Source organism: Ahaetulla prasina, chromosome 3 (assembly GCF_028640845.1).
Source record: "Ahaetulla prasina isolate Xishuangbanna chromosome 3, ASM2864084v1, whole genome shotgun sequence".
NCBI classification, from domain to species: domain Eukaryota; kingdom Metazoa; phylum Chordata; class Lepidosauria; order Squamata; family Colubridae; genus Ahaetulla; species Ahaetulla prasina.
This window is the reverse complement of record NC_080541.1, coordinates 130512159-130532876: the sequence shown is the minus strand read 5'-3', so window position 1 is coordinate 130532876 and position 20718 is coordinate 130512159. Positions and strand designations below refer to the sequence as shown.

Sequence of the window (20718 nt, the reverse complement as noted above, 5' to 3'; positions counted from 1 at the left end):
CTCACCAATCCACATTCTTGTCCATTGTGGGTCAAAATAAAATATGTAGATTTACTCCGTAGGTCTTGTCATGACCATCTCTGTGAGACTTTTTCAGGTTTCTGAATCTGTGCCTTGATCATGATTGTTTGCAAAAAAATTATGCAGATGCAAAGAAAGCACTTTGCCAGGTGTGCCTTCTGGATAGGAAAAATGTGCTCAATATATCCCTAGTGTTATTTTCTGGGTAATAGGCAGGGGTGAAATCCAGCAGGTTCTAACAGGTTCTGGAGAACCGGTAGCGAAAATTTTGAGCAGTTCTGAGAACCAGTAGCGGAAATTTTGAATAGTTCAGAGAACCAACAAATACCACCTCTGGCTGGCCCCAGAGTGGGGTGGGAATGGAGATTTTTCAATATCCTTCCCCTGGAGTGGGGACGAATGGAGAGTTTGCAATATCCTTCCCCCGGAGTGGGGTGGGAACGGGGATTTTGCAGTATTCTTTCCCTGCCACACCACCAAGCCACGCCCACCAAGCAATACCACACCCACCAAGTCACGCCCACAGAACCGGTAGTAAAAAAATTTGGATTTCACCACTGATAATAGGTAGTATAATATGATATCATGCCTTTCATTGCAGTTGTTTTATGTTATTTCCTTTGTCTAGGGAATACCCAAAACATTAGCTCATATCACAGGCCCGAGTTAGATGACCTTGCATGAAGGCACTGAATTCATGGATGTTTCAGAAAACAAAGTTGTCAGACTAACAATAGCCTGGCTTTTGCAAAAGTATATTTGGCTGAGTTTAAATGACTTATAAAATGTATAGACTAGAAGCGGGAGCAGAATTAGCGCAAAAATACCCCAGAAAGTTGTTATTTTTAAAATCCCACTTTCCAGTATAACTGGAAGAAATGCAGATGAGGAAGTAGTCCGATAAAGAAGAATCATAAGGAAGGACAGATGGAAGCCTGGAAGAAAAGACTCGAAACAGAACTGAAGCAATTTCTTGACTTCAGACTTTTATTAAAATTGTAAAATTGTAACTCCAGTGCCTGCTGCTGTAAAATCTGGCATGTAGCACTTCTGGGCTTAAATAACTTCTTTAAATTCATCCAATCATGGAGAAAGAAGGCTTCTTTAAAATTCATTGTGTAATCAGTCCTAGTTTTACAACTTTAAAGTTCTGGCAATGTTATATTTGAGTTAGAATTTGTCTTTCCATTTTCTACCCAGTAGAGAAAGATTATATGTCATAAAAAGCATGATGACTCATCAAAGCAAGAGAATATATGTTGCCATCAGCACTTATTATCTACCAACAAAACTTCTCAGCTTGCCAGAAATCCCAACAACTGAACATAGTAATTGCTGGGCATGTAAGGGAAGAGATTATAGCTTGCAGGAAAACATCATAGGCAACAATTGACAGAAAAGAACCCAAACAAAATATTTTGCAGAATTTTAAGCATTCATTATATATAAATGCAAGACAACCATTTTTCATCAAAGAGATTGTAAGCAGGAAATCAAAAAGAGTTTGATGAATTGAATTTCTGATTGGCAACATAATGGCTATGAGATTTGTGCCTGAAGACATAACCTTTTTGCAGGGATTCATTGCTATTCAGTGAAATTCATTCAGCCCAGGAGAAAATGCTCAACTCTGCAAGAAAAGTATTGAAGCCCTGGGATTATAGCTTTAGGTAGTGGTACTTCAATAATCTGTAATTTCACACTTCCTGTCTACATCACCGCTTCCCAACCTTCTAAAACCAATGGGGATGTCTTTATCATACAAATAAATAATGAAATGCCTAAAAATATACTTTCAAATTTCTGAACCCATTGGAAATCCATCCATTTACATCTAAGCTTTGCACATGAAAAAATATTAAATGTTACATTCTGGATAGTTCTGTTTATTTCTGTGCTGCTTAGAAGTATGAATCTACTGGTAAGTTTCTTTTAGCTAATGATTTTGCTGATGTTGTTTTGACATGTCTTAAACCAGGCTCCTGGTCATTCCTTCTGAGATGTCCCCAGCATTCCATACTAGTGCTTTTTTTGTTTTGTTTTGTTTTAATCTTCAAGTTACTTTTGCTGCTTGGTGACTGCCAGGATAAATCCCTGCAGTTTTCTTGGCATGGTTTTAGAAGTGGTTTGCCATTGTTGTCTTCTTCCTAAGACTGAGAGTAATTAGCTCAAACTCATTCAGCTGGCTTTGTGCCCAAGGCTGGATCCGCAATCACAGCCTTCCAGTTTCTAGATGGCTACTTTAAGCACTGGATCAAATTGGTTCTGCTTCTTTTTCCACTGGGTTGTTTTTTGTTGTTGTTTTTTTAGATATTGCCAATCAGGGCTGTACTGTCTCACCAAGTCTCTTCCCAATAATCATTAACAGTTAGGTTCATCCACAACCTCCAGAAAAAAATGTGATTTGTTTGGTTGTCATTTCATGCCTTGTGTGCATTCAGCCATTACAGTTTATAAACTGTAAAAACCATAGCTTATAACCAAGACTTTGCTTTATTCAATAAACCATGGTTAATAAATGGTAGGCAACCAGCCAAGAAATAAAATTCCAGCTACCAGCATGCATGCACCTGCATTTACCACCTTTTATATTAGTTTCTTTGTATTGTCACCACTGCTGCTTCTTAGCTGCCTTTATTTGAATGGGCAAGTTTGTGCCAGAAAATGTGATAAGAAAGTAGCAGCAAGCAGTCCTAAAATTCCAAAGAGTGTTATCAGTTCAGTTAAGGACCTGTTATCTAAGGCTTGCAGTAGAACAAATAATACGTCATCAACATATTTTTTCTTCAAAAAACAAATTTATTGAAGCTTGTACAAATGTTAGAAGTAATTTCACACCACCACATATAAATATATGTCTACAACAGACTGAAAAATTTTATCTCTATATTCTGTCTTGTCTGAATATATTTTTAATAGACTATTTTTTTTCCAAAACAGCAAACGTTGATTTCTCAAATTCATTTCCGTTTTATTAATTATAGCTTTTAAGAAAGTGCTATGAAAAGCAGATAAATCCTATTAAGCCTTTCAAGAGCTTCTTGTCATTTTCAAATGAAGAGGAATTTAAAAGGTACTGCTTTTTAAAAAAGATTACATATCCCCATCGATAAAATGTACAGAGTAAGGACAACACTTAATAATACTGCTTAGGTAGACCATACAATTTATTCCTGATAATAGTACATCCTTATATGCAATTCTTTTTAAAGTGCTACCATTTTTTAACATGAAATACTCCATAAGAAGAACAACAAATATCAATTACCATTTTATACTGTTTTGGAGTTGACAACTAGGTGTTTGCTTAGTGGCATCATAGATATTCCTGGCTATTGTAATCTAGTACAAAGTAATCTAGTACAAAGCTTCTCAGCTATTCACTTAGCCAATTCTCTTTTTGATACCTAAAATAAAACATTAATTATTGGCTATCCATCCAACCAAAAATGATTTTAAGCTGAATCCTTACCCAGTGTCTCTCCGCTAGCTCCATTTCCCTATATTTCTTGGAATCCCTTGGATTCTTAATCTTGGATCTAATCAATGGGTTTGCAAATAATAATAATAATAATTCCATACAATTTTTTTTATTCAAAAAGTTTTTAAAAATTTTTTTCCCCCTTTCCCCCAGCCCCCCTCCCCTCTCCCTTCACAAACCCCCCTCCCCCCTGACTTCCCGGAACAAACACAAGGTATAGTTAAAAATAAAATAAACATATACTAAAAAAAAAAAAAATTCCCCCAAAACTATTATACCAATTTTCCCCCTCTAACTCTAACTTCCTCCTTACATAATCAAAATCCTTCAAAAAAAAAAATAACAACAGTAATAAAATATATAAATCAATAAAACAAATTAATCCTAAAGTATTTAAAACCAGCTAATGCATAAAAATCCAATACAATTCAGAAAATATCTCCCTTATAGTTTCTATAACCATATAATTTCCCCCCAAAATCTTTCTTACGTAAGACCTTTAAAAAATATTCTATTTGCAATTCAATACAACACATTATATAATTTCAATACAAGAAATTACAGTATCTATTCAACTTTAGTCCTTCCTCGTCAAAATCCAATATAAATCCAAATATTTAGTCTTTTATGATAGATGTGAAACATATAATCAACCCATTTCTTCAAGATCTTTAATCTTTCAGGAACCCTAATATTTTTGTCTGTTAATATTTCAAAAAAAAAAAACTTCTTTCCAGAATAATACTTTTATCTCTTGCCATTTTTTTTGATGCATTAGTCTCTGTCTTTCCTTCATTACTCCTTTTAAAAGGTCAATCACAATATTTCCTAATAGTTCCTTATATCCAACAATCCACAAATTACTGCCATATATTCCATCAATCCGGAAAGAAAACTCTTGAAAAGCATTAATCCTGTGAATTTTTCCAGTTCGGGGGGCAGCCTCTTGTAACACAGATTCAGGCATTTCATCTAAACTTTTTGGAAAAAACCTCTGTACATCATTTTTTTTATTTATAACCATATCTTCATTTTTATCCGTTTTTGCTTGCGCCTAAATTCCATATTCCAAGTACTGATTACACTGGTTAAGTTCCTCCAAGCTCTCATCCAAAACATCCCCATTTTTTATCAATTTGTATTTTTGAATAATTAAATACATTCTTTCTGTATAATCCTGTATAAAGTCACGAATCCATTCTTCTGAAAGAACCTCCATGGCAAAGTTCTTGCTGAGAATCCCCTTATGAAATACTTAAACAAACTAATATAATTCAACAGTCCACAGTCCAGCACAATAAGATAAAATCTCCATTCAGTTTCACTTTCTCAGCAAGTAAACGCGATTTTTCCTTTAAGTACCCACAAATAGTGTTTCCTAGCTTCTTAGTTACGCAGCTTGCTCCTTTCCACTTTACTTTGCTGTACTTTCACTTCCTCTCAAACGCCATTTTAAACAGTCAGTTAAAGCAAGGGAAAAAAAGTTTCTCTTTTTAAAAGGTGGAAGTCAGGAAATCAAAAATACTTGCAATCCAATAATTGTTCACTCGTGCTTCTTCCGTCTGCATGTAGGAATCCACAAAAAGAAATCAATAGAGCAGAGGTGGACACCTTCCTCTTTTCCTGCTTTTGCAGGAGCGCACTGAATACTGGAGATTAAAGGAGGATTCAATGGGATTCAACCTTTTGGGACTTTGCATAATAAAAACAAAGCCCCTAGGGGAATCTACCACTCTCCCCCCTGCTTTTTCTCTCTCTTTCAACCAGAGGGAGAAATTGAAGCCGGGAACAGCTGTTTTTCGCTGTTTTCACCAGCTTTTACGATATCCAGTGCGGAGTGCCTTAAATTAGGCACCCAGCGAGAAAGGTGGGGCCAACCGGAAGTCCAATAATTACATACATTTTTCAAACTATGTAAAGATTTATGGAAAAAATTCAATTAATGTTTTCTTAGACATCTATCATTGCTACCATTTATTTCTTTTCTATCTGATTAGTTTTACTTCTACAAATAAGGCAAATCAATAGTTTTCTGTATCTGGTGTTTGGATGTTTGCAACCAGATCTGATAGACCTGTTAGTACATTTATAGTCACGTTTCAATTTCTTTTCCTCCCCATGTATCAATTTGCAGCATGATGCAAAGGAGTAAGGAATACTGCAGTATGTCTCCTTGACAATTATTTCATATAACCAGAAATAAAACTCATGCAAAAGGATTGAAAGCTGTGGATGTCACCCAAGTAGGAGGACAACCACTTTAGTCTATAGTATCAAAAATTTGAAAAGCGCCTAGTAGTCTTCATTTCTGTCTACCCTATGACTCAATGCATCTGTACAGAAATAACCTTTGATTGACATGTAGGATAAAGAGAAGAAATGGTATTGTGTAATCATATTGGGAGAAAATAGCAACTGTTGAGAAGGAAAACAATGTATGCAAGCTCCATGACAGCTTCATATTAACAAAGATCTGTACCAATGTTTGAAATAATGAAGGCTGACCTGAAGGCAATATCCAGTAAGCTAAAATCCCTATATCCAGAGAGAGAGGGAGAGGGGCAGAACCATCTCAAAATCCAGTTTAGAGACAAGGATAGTGGAGTAGTTTCCATGTTCACAGAAAAGTCCATATGGCATCTGGCATCCACAGTCCACCTAAGGCATTCTGTACCTGATATGTATTAATCTATGCCATTTAGACAAAACTTTAAGGAAGTAGCATTTGCATGGAAAACATCCAAATAGAGAAAATTGATAGCAAATGTCAAGTTTCCCAGAAAGAAAAGTGATGAACTTTGAGAGAGGCTCACAAATTTTATGTGACTTTGTTTAATCAATAAGCAACCAAAGAGGGCAAATCTGTTGTTAAGAAGATAAGAAAACACTACAAGAGCTTCACCGACAGCTGTTCCTTATCTGGCTGATATGGTACTTAGGTTTGATGAGCTTAATTAAAAATAATGAAAACTACCTTTTTAAAGGTTAAGGTGTCTTTTTCCCATTTTCTTTTTTTCCCCATCTACTGAAATATTGGGAAGGCATAAGACACAAGCACTCCACCAGACTTCATCTAACCAGCAGCAGGTTAGCACAATATAATGTCTTGAAGGTCACAGGCTAATTAAAGGAGGTGGTTTTGCCATGGCCTTGAATAATCCAAGGTTTTTAGATATAAAGTACCCTTGTAAGGTCTTTAGTAATAAAGTATTAGCATTTTCCAATAAATATATATCCCAATATATTTGTTAATGTTTGGTTTCCCTCTAAGGATCGCCCATTTAAATATTTGAAAGTTGCAATCCTCTAACCCAATGGTGTCAAACTCGCAGTGTCATATTGCCATCATGTGACATTTCGAGATGTTTTTCCCATCTGCAAAGCTGGGTTGGGCATGGCCTGGTGTGATGCATCTGGCCCATGCGCCACTAGTTTGACATCCCTGCTTTAACCAGATGTGATAATAAGTACCACTAATTCATTGGGAATTACTTTTAAATAAAAGAATTTATAGGTTTATCATACATAAACCTATAAATATACTCTGTGTATGTGTGTGTGTGTGTGCATGTATATAATTTCACATTAACTAGTCAAACAGACATATTTGAATAAATTGTCAAAAAATTTTTAAAAAATCAGCATTCCCCTACCTGGTGCCCTCCAGATGTATGGACGTTGAGTCAACTTTTCTGGAACAGTGGTATGCAAATCTGAAGAATACCCAGATACAAAAACCACAGATTACTGACCTATCTAATTAACTAAACCAAATAAGCTGTTATACCACAGGTTGTTTTTAGAACAAAACAGATTTGAATATATTGGGACCTAAATTAATTCCTCCATATTTCATAAGTATTTAACCACCTCCATATTGTCTGAAATATTTATCGGAGGTTGCCTGCTTCTTCCAATGTCAGTAATTGAGGCAAAGCCCCAAAGTTGTTCCATTAAAAGTAATGGAACTCTCTAGACCAGTGGCCTCCAACCTTTCTGGGTTGGTGTTCAGGAGGAAGCAATGGCAGCGGCAGCAACGGGATGGTTTTACACACATACACACGGACCACTTTCACAAATAGAGTTTTGCACGCACATGCATGGTCACCCACGACTGCTGCGGCCCAGTTCCAAATGGGCTATGGCCTGGCTCTGGGCCATGGACCAGGGGTTGGGGGACCTATGACCTAGACACTTGATCTTTTTGAGTTTCACCTCCTATAAACACACCTGGTAAGGGTCATAAAAAAGGGTAAAGGCAGATATGGCTACATGTCCCTTAAAAGGGCCCTGGTGGCTCAGGCTGTAAGATAGCCTGTTATTAAAACAGCTGCCTGCAATTACTGCAGGTTCTAATCCCACCAGGCCCAAGGTTGACTCAGCCTTCCATCCTTTATAAGGTAGGTAAAATGAGGACCCAGATTGTTGGGGGGGCAATAAATTGACTTTGTAAATATACAAATAGAATGAGACTATTGCCTTACACACTGTAAGCCGCCCTGAGTCTTCGGAGAAGGGCGGGATATAAATGTAAATTTAAAAAAAAGGAAAAGAAATATTTAATATCCAGAAGGTAAGAAGAGAAATTGCAGAGGGATTGAAAAGCAGATCATTTATGTGTCCTGCCAGGTTAGCGATTGGACTGGGGAAAGGATCACTGGGTCTGCCAGATCATATAGAATAGAATTTTTTATTGGCCAAGTGTGATTGGACACACAAGGAATTTGTCTTGAATATCCACCCTACAGATTCAGATTTTTGAGAAGGCCTGCTTTGAAGAAAACTGATACATTCATCTAATACAAAAAAGACTGGAAAGTATTTTTTTTAATGGGAGAAAATTCCATGAACTCATGTTTTCTGTACTTATTTTATCAAAATTCAAAGCAATGCAATATTTCCAGGAGGCAGCATCCAGCATATTGTTAAAAAGTGGAAAATAAGAAAAGGTCTCATTCAACACTTACAACATAATTGTTTTCTGCAGTGATCAAAGAGTAGCTATTGAATGTGATTGAAAACTGATTATGGGATTACTCCAAATCATGTGCCGAATTCCAAATTCAGCAAATGATTTGGAGTAATCCAAATTTTGTCAATTTTTGGCACAGAAACATCTTCCTAGTTGAAGAAATATCTAATAAAGATTAGTTTTGGTACAAATTGATTGCATATAACATTATATATAAACCGTAGAGTAAGAGTGCATTCTCCTTTCCACCCTGCGTTCTTTTTTTTTTTCATAAAAAAGTTTTTTATTTTTACAATCATATCAAACAGCTCATCCAATGTACAGTTATATACGAGGAATTATTTTCCTTCCCCTAATTAGCCATATCTTCGCATCATATGCCTTAACACAAACCAAAATTAACACAATAAGAACTTCCCTCATAAATAAGAATTTTCTCACACATACCTATGCATTTCTCAGGAGATTTTTCAATTTTCAATTTTCAAGAGTTAAGCAAAGGAATGCAAACAATGCAAAGACTTGCCTGCTAAGTTTTACAACCAGTGTGCAGGAGAATCATGCAACCTTGATCCAAGTTTTAAAGAACCAGGCTGAGGTTGTCAGCCACTCCAAAGTTCATGGGTGTGGGTTCATGGATAGAATCTACATCCAGAGTAACACACGAACCAGAAGTCATATGGTCAGGCATTGTTTCTAGCAAAGAGAATATGCTCAGAGCTATTTCATATATAAGACTGCAGCCAGCTGTCACTAATTAGAAGGCTTATGCCTTTGCTTGGCAAGGAGCCTAATAGACCTTGATTGTTCTCCTCTCTTCTTCATTCATCTTATATGGGAACTGGGAAGTCTTTATGTCTTGCCGGTGAATGGCGCAGGCTGGTAAGGCCTGTTATTAAGAACAGCCTGTTATTAAGAACACAAAGCCTGCAATTACTGCAGGTTCGAGCCCGGCCCAAGGTTGACTCAGCCTTCCATCCTTTATAAGGTAGGTAAAATGAGGACCCAGATTGTTGGGGGGGCAATAAGTTGACTTTGTAAAAATATAGAAATAGAATGAGACTATTGCCTTATACAATGTAAGCCGCCCTGAGTCTTCAGAGAAGGGCGGGGTATAAATGTAAACAAAAAAAAAAAAATGTCATCCTCATCTGATTTTTTCAGCTACTCAGGTGGCACCTCTGTTTGATCAGTCTTACGTGATTCCTGGCTTTATCCTTTATGAGGCTGACATTTCAGTCTGTGAAACAGCTTCTTCAGCATCAGACTCAGAATCTGAGTTCTGGCCCATGACAGTTATAGGTAATTAACAGCGTATATACCGGTAATGGGTATATAATCTGATATCATGATTAGAATATTAAAGGAAGAAATTACTCAAGTAGAAAAACATGGAAAGAATACACAGCCTCACAGATAATTCAAAATTTTATAATAGTTATTAAGAGAGTGGTAGTTATAGTAGAATTAAATCTAATATCAAACCTGCACATCACACTGTGGTTCTTCAACTTTAAAAAAAAAGAGCTGTAGTTCTCTGTCCATAAAAAGTTGATTATCCCTGCTTTAACCTTTATCCCAGCCACTAGATATTCTGAAATTGTTGGTATTTGAATTGACCTAAATAGGTAATATTATTTTTAATTCTGAAGCAAAGAATTATAGCAATAGCAATAGCGTTGATATACCACTTCATAGTACTTCACAGCACTCTCTAAGTGATTTACAGAGTCAGCATATTGCCCCAAATAATCTGGTTCCTCATTTTACTGATTTAGGAAGGATGGAAGGCTTAGTCAACCTTGAGCCAGTCAAGACTGAACTGCTGGTAGTCATCAGAATTAGCCTGCATACTGCATTCTAACCACTGCGCCACCATGGGTCTTGGCTACCACATTATGAATGTTCTACTTTTATGTTCAACTGAAATGAGCTTTTGGGATATTTATGCTGATTCCAATGGCATCCAAATATATACTCAGAATTGTCTGTTTTGCTGTTTATCCCTTATTATAACTAAGACATAAATGAAGTAGTCAGCTCATCTTCGACTCCAGCATGCTATCATTTCAAATCACAGGAACCCAACAGTTCATGGTTTATTTCTTGCTTCGTCTTCTTTTGTACAATGAGTCAATTCTCGCTTCTGTGACACCTTGGGTCAAATGAATTGCAATGAATAATGAGCTTGAGATGGATTCTAAACCCTTTGTATCAGGGCCAACCCCTAGAAAGCTTGACAACAGTCAGAGCTATTTCCATCCATTGCCTGTTTCAGTCCTCCATACTATTTATCTGAAATGGGTAAGAATGGCTTGGCTGGGACGGAATCTATCAACGTCTGTTTACAGACCTATACATGTTAGAAATCAACAGCATTATGTCTCTCAAATCAAAGTCTCTCAAAGCCACAAAGAAGAGGGGGTCAAATTATTCTACAAAGTACCAGAGGGCAGGACAAGAAACAATGGAAACTAATTAAAGAGAGAAGCAATTAACAAGTAAAATAGCTTGCCTTAAGAAATTGTGGGTGCTCCATCACTGGAGATTTTTAAGAAGAGACTAGACAGCCACTTATCTGAAATAGTATAGGTTTTCCTGCTTGAGCAGGGGGTTGGACTAGAGACCTCCAAGGTCCCTTCCAGCTATATTCTATATTCTAAATGCATTAGCAAAATATGTGGTGAAGCTTATACTACTTTAAAAAGAATACGTTCAGAGATAGTTTCATGATATATTACTTAATACAGTCTATCAGTGCAATATTAAGTAGCAACATCTCCCTTGAAGCAAGTTTGACTCCTGATAATTATATGGACATGTTTGTTTCTTGGCAATAATGCAAATTATGTGAAATTGCCATTTTTAAAGAGGCTTTTTTTTAATATCCTAATTTACAGCCCTAGGATTTCCTATAGCTTTCAATCTAAGCCCAACTGAGCCTCACCTACTCTAGGTGACTTTTTTTAAAAAAAAAAGATTAGCCAGTTTCACTAAATGCTACCGTTTGCTTCAATAATTCAGTACATTCAGACAAAATTGAACTAAAATACAATGATATTGAACTGTAGCTTGATCTAAATTACATCCACAGATTAGCCCAGGAAACAATATGTAAAGATTTCAGTAAAAGTGGCATTTAAGCAAGCTTAGCATAAACTTTGCAGAGGTTGAATAAGCACATATGCATTCTTGCACTTTATACTCTTTATACATAAGGTGGTCTTGACAGCATCGCTTTCAGAAATTAAAGCCTCGGTTCCAAACATGAGGCTATAATGAAAATCTGTTCAAATTAATCACATTTGGAGCAACATCACAGTATTTGGAATGAAGGTCGGTACCAGCCAAAATAATTTTGTTAAATATTTAATTAAGACTAGTGGGTATACTATATCCCAATATTATTACACGACTGTAAAACCCTCTCTGTGTGTACCTGTTTTATTCTCTGATGCTTTGAAGTATAAATCATTGTGATTTGGTTGCAGTATAACTCAACATCAAACTCAACAATTTGAAGAGCTCTTTGTGAAATATAAGAACTTACTCCAGGGGCTCCCTAAAAGCTAACATTTATGTACTTAAAGCATTTGAATCCCATTCTTTCGCCAGAAAGACTCCAGAACAGCCTACAGATCAATAATGGTAGTCTCTGTCCTCTGGTTTGAAGTCTAAAACCGAACAGCGTAAAACAAAGAAAAGCAAAGGGGAGGGAGGAAGGAGGAAAGGAAAGAGTGAAATCAGAAAACAAAGGCATATTTCTATAGTGTAAAAGCTGTATCTTTCAACTCATTTTTGCCGGGGATCCAAGGTGATCTCCCTGACTGTGAAATAACTCTAATGTGGCCAGATGTTTTTGTCTTACAGCATGGAGTCATTATGATCTTCATAAGAGACTATTCTAGGATGATATATGCTTGAAATCGTATAGTCTCATGAGTACAATATATTAAAATGATTGAATTACAATTTGTCACAGATCACTAGACTCCTTCACCCACCTGTCTAATATTCTTTTAACCCAGGAGTCTGTGCAAAAACATGGTGTACCGTATACAGTATCTGCAGCCTGAAAAAATTAGAGAGCCTTTTTTCCCATTCATCTTTTATGTATTGCTAGCACTGAAATGCCACTTCAGTCAGTGCTCCTCAGTGAGTTAACAGCCCAGTTGCTTCAGTAAAATGCAATAATGCAAATATATGAGCTAAACATTGTTTAAAGTTTCAATATTTAAAAAAAAAGATATCTATGCAGCAGAGCCAGTTTAGTATAGGAGTTAAGGTACCAGCCTAGAAAATAGGAGACAATGAATTCCAGTATTTTCTGAGGCATAAAACACACTGAGTGATCTTGGACCAGTCACTCTCTCTTAGTCCTAGGAAGGAGGCAATGACAAATTGTTTCCGAAAAACAAACGAACTTGCCGGGGAAACTGGAGGGACTAGTCCAGGCAGTTGTCAGGAATCAAAAACTGATTTGAAGGTATGAAAACAACATAGAATCATAGACATGAAACAAACAACAAAAAAAGGACAAAAATAATAAAGAATATATACCCCTTTGAATCACAAAGCAGTGTAATGGTTGCAAAGGAAATCAGTCTTGCACATTTAGAAGCAAATACCTTGTAGCTTATGACCAGGGTTTGCTATTTCATTCCTGATAGTATACTACTAGTTGGTACTATACCAGCTAATGTTGATATTTGCTCATTTGTTATTCTTTACCAATAGCATTTAGATTTATATGCCACTCCATGGCTTATATAGCATGCTCTGAATCATTTACAACATTAGTATATTGCCCCCGACAGTTTGAGTCCTCATTTTACCCACCTCGAAATGATGGAAGGCTGAATCAAGCTCAAGCCCTGACAGGATTGAACTACTGTCTCTGGGCAGAGTTTGCCTGAGTACTACATTCTAACCGCTGCAACCCCAGGGCTCCACCATTCAGCAAAAGCTTTACTTATTAAGAGGCAAGAAACAGGGAAAAGCTGGTATTCATTTGGGATTATTTTTTCATGCCATAGAAAAACATCCCCTTCCCTCCCCCATGCAATTTTATGTAACAGCCAGATGTCTTTATCAGGACAAAGAATAAATTGAGGTATATACCAACTAAGAAACATCGTCATAAAGTACAATATAGTAAGGAAACAGTGGGGAAAAAATGCTTTCGGATGGAATTTTAGAGCACTTCAAGCAATAGTGAGTAGGTAGAATTGCAATCGAAGGACTTGAATTGTTGTACACCAAACTCATTAAATTTTGTCATGATATTATTGCCAACCAGATTAAGCTATATAAGAATTATGCTTTCTTTGACCCTGAAATATAATTTTATTGGAAAAGAGATAGAAAGATAATCAAGATCCACTTGATATATAAATGATGGAGACCAGGCAAAGAGTAGATCTGATTATTTGCCCAGATTTACTGCCTAGACTCATGTTGGAATTTGCCCAGTACCCTCACTTGTATTGTACTTCTTGTCTTCCTTGCAGAGCTTTAAATTCTGGTAAATAATTTTTTAAAGCTACCTGATATTTGGTCTCCTACATTTTTACATCTGTTGAGCAACAAATTAGATACAGAAACCATCAGTATTCAATCATGTTGCATAGCTACAGCTGCCATATTCTTTTCAGCAATGTATATATTCCTAACAGTGAATCAAGCATTTTGGAAAGCACATACATAATGAAGTTTGTGGCTTCTTGATTTCGTTCTTAAAACATCTTTTCCATATAAATCTTGCCCCCACCCTCAGTCTAGAATTTTGAAAGCTCCCATTGTCCTCTCAATTTACTTTTGAAAGAGAGATGAATGAGATGGCAGTTACATAAAGGGGTATCATTATTAGTCTCTTCATCACATTCTAAAAATATACAATAGCACAATATTCTACTATATTTTATCCAGAAAATTTTGCCATTCCACCCCAAATATTTGGTTTGATAAGAATGAGAAGGGGAAAGTGCCATTTGGAAGTGGTTCTGCTTCTAAAGCATGTTTTAATGTGCAATACTCAATAAATCTTGAGAGAGTCCAGTTCCTCAATCCAAATTGAAATAAAAGTTGTTGGTAAATGCTTCAGGGACTTTGGATCTCCTTGAAACAGACATGCATTTATAATTGTGTAGGTTAAACACAGATTCAGCTTTAAAACTAATTTATGATTGGAAAGAAATGGTGGTGTGAGGTGGGGAATTTGTAGAATGTAATTTTGAAATTTTCAGAAATCCAGGAGAGATCTATTTTTAACTAATATATCTTTAGCGATGTTTCTGATAAAACGGACAGGAGAGATAGTGCAGTGTTATCTGCAAGGAAGAACAAAATGTTGTAACATGAATAAATGTATAATAGGTTATCTTGAGTACCATAAAAAGGGGTGTTTTGCTTTGTATATAGTCTGTCTCAAAGCTTTCAATTGCAGGTAAAATCTTTTACCAGACAAGTTTGAATCACGGTGAATTTGTGGGCATATCAGTTATTTTTTTGGTAACAATATGATAATGGTTCTCTGTTAGCTTCACTGATCTTTTTTTTTAATGGGATTTTCTGATAATCATCCATCAAAGAGATAGCTGTGTGTAATTTTTTTCAAAGCAGCCTTGAAGCATGGAGACAACTGTATCCTATATAAAGTACTGCTTATACATTGAGGATCTTCCTGGTTGTTCCCATGAACAGAGCATGTTCCATACATGAACAGAGCAGAGGAACTGAAAGCAACATGACTGTGTGCATATGCACATGCAAGAATCCTATGAAAGCTGTCAAAGCAGCTGAATCAATCCTTCAAAGAGTTTCTCTTTCAATGCTTTAGGGAAAAGTTATTCTCCTATTATAGATTAGTGTTTATTTTTGTTTTTTGTGGGGTTATACACTTGAGTGATAATGTTTTGTTTTAGGCACTCCAGGAAACTGATGGTTGAAGTAAGATTACAAGCAAAACTTTTTAGATTGCACCTCATTCTCTTAATAATTGCATTTTAGAAAGTGTGGGTTTTTGTTTTTGTTTTTTTTCATTTAGTCTGAATAAATCATGTCAGATGTTTTTTCAATATATCAAGGGAAGTTTTCGCCTTCAAAGCGATTAAAAATAGCTTAATTGTATTACTTTGATCTACCACTCAATCTGTATTCATTAATTTCATGTTTGCTTTACAGATCATCTCTCTATTGGCTAAATCGCATCCAGTCCTTCCTTTACTGCAATGAAAATGGCCTCTTGGGCAGCTTTTCTGAAGAGACTCATTCATGTACGTGCCCGAATGACCAACTTGCCTGCCTTGGCTCCCTACCATGTAGTGTGGGAGATGGTTCTGCCTGCCTGACCTGTGCGCCTGATAATCGTACCCGCTGTGGGACCTGTAACACTGGATACATGCTGAGCCAAGGGCTTTGCAAGCCTGAAGTGGCAGATTCCACAGAACATTACATTGGGTTTGAGACTGACCTCCAGGATTTGGAGATGAAGTATTTATTGCAGAAAACGGACCGCCGGATTGAGGTCCACGCCATCTTCATCAGCAATGACATGCGTCTCAATAGCTGGTTTGACCCGTCCTGGCGCAAACGGATGCTTCTTACCCTAAAGAGCAACAAGTATAAATCTAGCCTGGTCCATATGATCTTGGGAATGTCTCTTCAAATTTGTCTCACTAAGAACAGCACCTTGGAGCCTGTCCTGGCTGTTTACATCAACCCTTTTGGAGGCAGCCACTCTGAGAGTTGGTTTATGCCTGTCAATGAAAACAATTTCCCAGACTGGGAGCGGACTAAACTGGACTTACCACTTCAGTGTTATAACTGGACGCTGACTCTAGGCAACAAGTGGAAAACGTTTTTTGAAACGGTCCACATCTACTTGAGGAGTCGTATAAAGTCAAATGGCCCCAATGGCAATGATAGCATCTATTATGAACCCCTGGAGTTTATTGATCCCTCCCGAAACCTGGGCTATATGAAAATCAACAGCATCCAAGTGTTTGGCTACAGCATGCACTTTGACCCGGAAGCAATCCGAGATTTGATTTTGCAACTGGACTACCCCTATACTCAGGGATCCCAGGACAGTGCACTCTTACAGCTACTAGAGATACGGGATCGTGTAAATAATCTTTCTCCTCCTGGTCAGCGTCGTCTAGATCTTTTCTCATGCCTACTGCGTCACAGACTCAAGCTTTCTACCAGTGAAGTGATGAGGATTCAATCGGCTTTGCAGACCTTCAATGCCAAATTGCCAAACACAATGGATTATGACACAACCAAATTATGTAGTTAACCATAAATGTGAAGCACAACAGAAAAACAAACAAATCATGGAGGCGTTTTTACAGTGCTTTTGTGGAACAGTTTATGTCTGGAAGAGTAAATTTAAATTGTCTTTTCAATATCTGTCTTATATCAGTCAATAACGTTGGATGGCAATTTACACCCATGAACTTGCTGACAAATGAATATATTATATCTGCAATTTTTTTTGGCTTTGTTTTATGAATGAAAATAAATACTGACACCTGTCTAGGAGACATTCTACTTTTTACAATAAATTTCATTTGTAATTTTATATGTTCCGTGGCAATGCTTTTGTGCATTACATCCTCTAGAGGGAACATAAAAGGATACCAATAAAATTTTGTAGCTGAACAGTTATTAAAAAGAAATGCTGTGGGATTCATTTTTTTCCCTTTCCAGAAGTGAATAACATCTTTGATACTGTAATGTGTGACCAGAAAGTTGGGTAGAGGAGACAGAGGAATACCAATCAAAACAAGACTTAAAAGCAACTTAATATAAAATTCTTCTGTAACTCTTGAGTCATAAATCTGAGTGTTCCTGTCTAAGCAAAATGCCATTTCTTATTGATGACTTACTTGTACCTTAACCTGCTGATATGGAAGGACCTTGCTTTTTCAGGATGTTGTATTGTGTCATACAAACAGTATATCTCTAGTGGCCACATTTTCTGTTTTAGAAAAGATAGAGCTTTGCACACTATCCAGTATGGTTTAAAAGAAAAGTGAATGCAGGAAATGTGTCCAATCCCAGGGGATCTCAGACATGAACATCAAGCCAATGTGTAAGAGGCACTTATATCAAGAGCCATACACAAATGCCATGTTGCACCCAAAGTGTACGCCATTTCTCCTGCTTTTATTTAAAGACAACTAAGATGAAAAATGAGTTGACCATCTTATACCCATCATAATATTGTCCTGTCTGTCTGTCTATCTTTATCTATCTATCTATCTATCTATCTATCTATCTATCTATCTATCTATCTATCTATCTATCTATCTATCTATCATCTAGCCATCTGACATACAGAGTGTGTGTGTGGTGTGTGTGTGTGTGTGTGTGTGTGTGTGTGTGACCCCGTATTTTTTGGAGTATAAGATGCACGTTTCCCCCCCTAAAAGAGGGTGGAAATGTTGGTGCGTCTTATACACCGAATACAGCCATTTTTAGCCTCCCGAAGCCGTGTCCAGTTTATCCCATTTTTGTGAAAAATGGGGTGCCCACAGGGTTTGGGAAGCCTGCAGAGTTCTGGGGGCTGGGGAGAGCAAAACCTTTTTCTTTCTTACTTATCTCTTCGAAATCTTGGTGTGTCTTATACACCAGTCCTAAAAATACAGTATATACCTTTTTCACTTTAAAACTTTCACCAAACCCCGAAGAATGCTTTTCTCATAGATTTCACCAACATACTGTGTTGCGGTTTGATCCCATTCTTATATATGGATCTTTAACTAAGAGAAGCCCTTCCTGTTAAAAAAAAAGGCTTTCAGGCAATTTGGGAGTGATCATTTCAGGTTTTAGATTCAAGCTCTACTTGAAAATATAACTCAAGCCTGGTAAATATCAGCAGTTATGTCCACTATAATAACTCATTATTGGGTCAGAGCCTTCCCTGGTCTCCACTGCCCTTCTTTTTACAATGACTGCAACTTAATCTAAGATGATTGCTGTATGTGAGTAGAGCAATCTTAAATCTCTTGTTCAAATATAGTTTGTGTGCATTCAAGAAATTGCATGTAGAATGTCTCCCAGTTGAATGTAGGATGGTTCGTGGCTCAGCCAAAGGAAAGTAAACATTTAGAGATACCTTATTTGTGTGACCTTTGACACTCTTCTTAAGCACACTTACATTAGACTTTATTTTTCTACATTCATTTTAATGTTTTAGGTCCATACTACAAATTATATCAAATCAAATCAAATCAAAGAAAGAGTGAGGCAGGGAAGGACGGAGAGAGGGAGGGAGGGAGGAAAGAAGGAAGGAAATAGACTCGACTTTTCGTTTCTCCCTTACATTGCTATGTTCATATCTAAAGTAGGGGTCTCAAGTGGTTGTTTGTTTTTATTGTTTAACAGCCATGTGTGAGGTACCAATCTTCATTAGTTCCCCCGGAACGGAAGATTACCTACTCTGTAAAGCAGTCACATTTTTATCTTACCCCATACTTAATACAAAGTCATGATTTCAGCCAAAGACCTAAAGGACAATATAAAACTAAGTTCAAAGCACATGAACACAATCATGCTCAATCATCTCTACATTCAAACTTGAATTTTCACAAAGGTGATTTAATATGCAGCTATGTACATAATTGCAAATGGCTGCAACAATATATCTTTTAAAGTGCACTGTTAAAGGTTGTTACATACACACAAGCCTAGGCTAAAATGTTTATTCAGAAGTCTATCACCACAAGTTTTAGACATGTTTGGATCTTGGGGAAGATCACGGCAGCATTGGACCTCACTGATTTCATTCCAGGACTGTGGATAAGACAGGGAAGTTGAAAAACATCCTGAAGGAAAGTAACAGTAAACTCTTTTTATTTTGTGGCAAGAAATGGATCTGTTCATGCAGTTATTAGGAATGGGGCATGAAACAAAGAGAGTTTTGGATTTATTGTTTGATCAGGATTGGCATAACACTAGCGTTAACCAGATGGTAGAAAGCATGATGTGGGCTTCATCAGTCAGAGTGTTCAGACTGGTGGGGTCCAGAAGAGACTTCTCTGCTATTGCACCTGCCCTCTGGAATATCTCTCTCTGATCCTTTTTAGCTAGGTTGATTTTATAGCATTGTACAGATGTTATTATCAATTATGTAGTTCTATCTTTTAATAGTGTAAGCCACCCGGAGTTATCATGTGCCAAAGCGGGCAGATAATTCATTTTACAAATACATATGTACAGTACATATTTGCATACATGCATGAATAGTGGTGCCACTTCAGCTATATGGCAGGATAAGGACCACATTAGGCTCCCTGTGACATGTTCAAGGTTGGATAGGCTCTGAAACCAAAAGTGCTGTTGTGGCTCCCACCCCCGAACCTGGCCCCATGCCCGAAAATGCCTTGGAGCTGGGCCTGCTGCTAGAAAGTGACTCAGAGCCGGGCCTGCTGCCAGAAAGTGACTTGGACAGTGAGGGAGAAGGGCCGTCAGGACTTACCTCAGAAGTACCGGCCTCCCTGGCTCAGCTCCAGGATCCAGAAGCAGGCCAAGTGAAAGAGATAACGAGGCCTCCTTCTCCTGACTCTTCCCCCCCCCAGGCCACGCCTGCAGACCCAGCTGACAGCAATCAGGCTTGGCTCAACCCCAGGTTTCGTAGGCAGGAGAGAAGGGAACGACAGAAACAGGGAAGGGGCAGGCCTAGGAAGTGCTGAGTCATGGAGCTACACCCCACTGGATATAAAAGGCAGCAAGAGCTGGTGTGTCTCTTTGTATCAGGTAAATCCATGGATTGACTAGAGCTGAAGGTTGTGACTCACCAGTGTCTTGGCAGCTATCGAGGGCTCTTGGCAGATGCTGATTCCTTTGCTGCCAGAGCTGATAAAAGCCGGCTAATTAAACCATCGTTCGGACAGAGGCGAGGAGGACACAACAGGTGTCTGATGGGAGTTGTTTTAAGAGATGATCTATACACTTTAGGTACCTGTAGAACATAAGCCTCCCATTTAACCCCATAAATCTCCCCCATTTTTAAAAAACAAGGAAAGAGTCTAAAAGTATGTAGCAATAGGAGCAGCACTTAAACTTATATAGCTCTTTACAGTGCTTTACAGCCCTCTCTAAGCAGTTTACAGAGTCAGCATATTGCCCCCAACAATTTGGGTCCTCATTTTACCTACCTCAGAAGGATGGAAGGTTGAGTCAACCTTGAGCCTGGTGAGATTTGAGCTGCCAAATTTCAGGCAGCCGGCAGTCAGCA

At 37.5% G+C, this 20718-nt stretch overlaps 1 protein-coding gene across 2 annotated transcripts in view; it reads left to right on the top strand.

The window, feature by feature from the left end:
- The window catches only part of BRINP3 (BMP/retinoic acid inducible neural specific 3), a 282184-nt gene extending 265411 nt beyond the window's left edge, over window positions 1-16773 (top strand). For both annotated transcript variants that reach the window (XM_058178208.1, XM_058178210.1), the window contains one exon: window positions 15657-16773. In XM_058178208.1, the coding sequence (XP_058034191.1) occupies window positions 15657-16773 (1117 nt within the window). The remainder of the gene's footprint in view (window positions 1-15656) is intronic.
- The last annotated feature ends 3945 nt before the right edge of the window (window positions 16774-20718 follow it).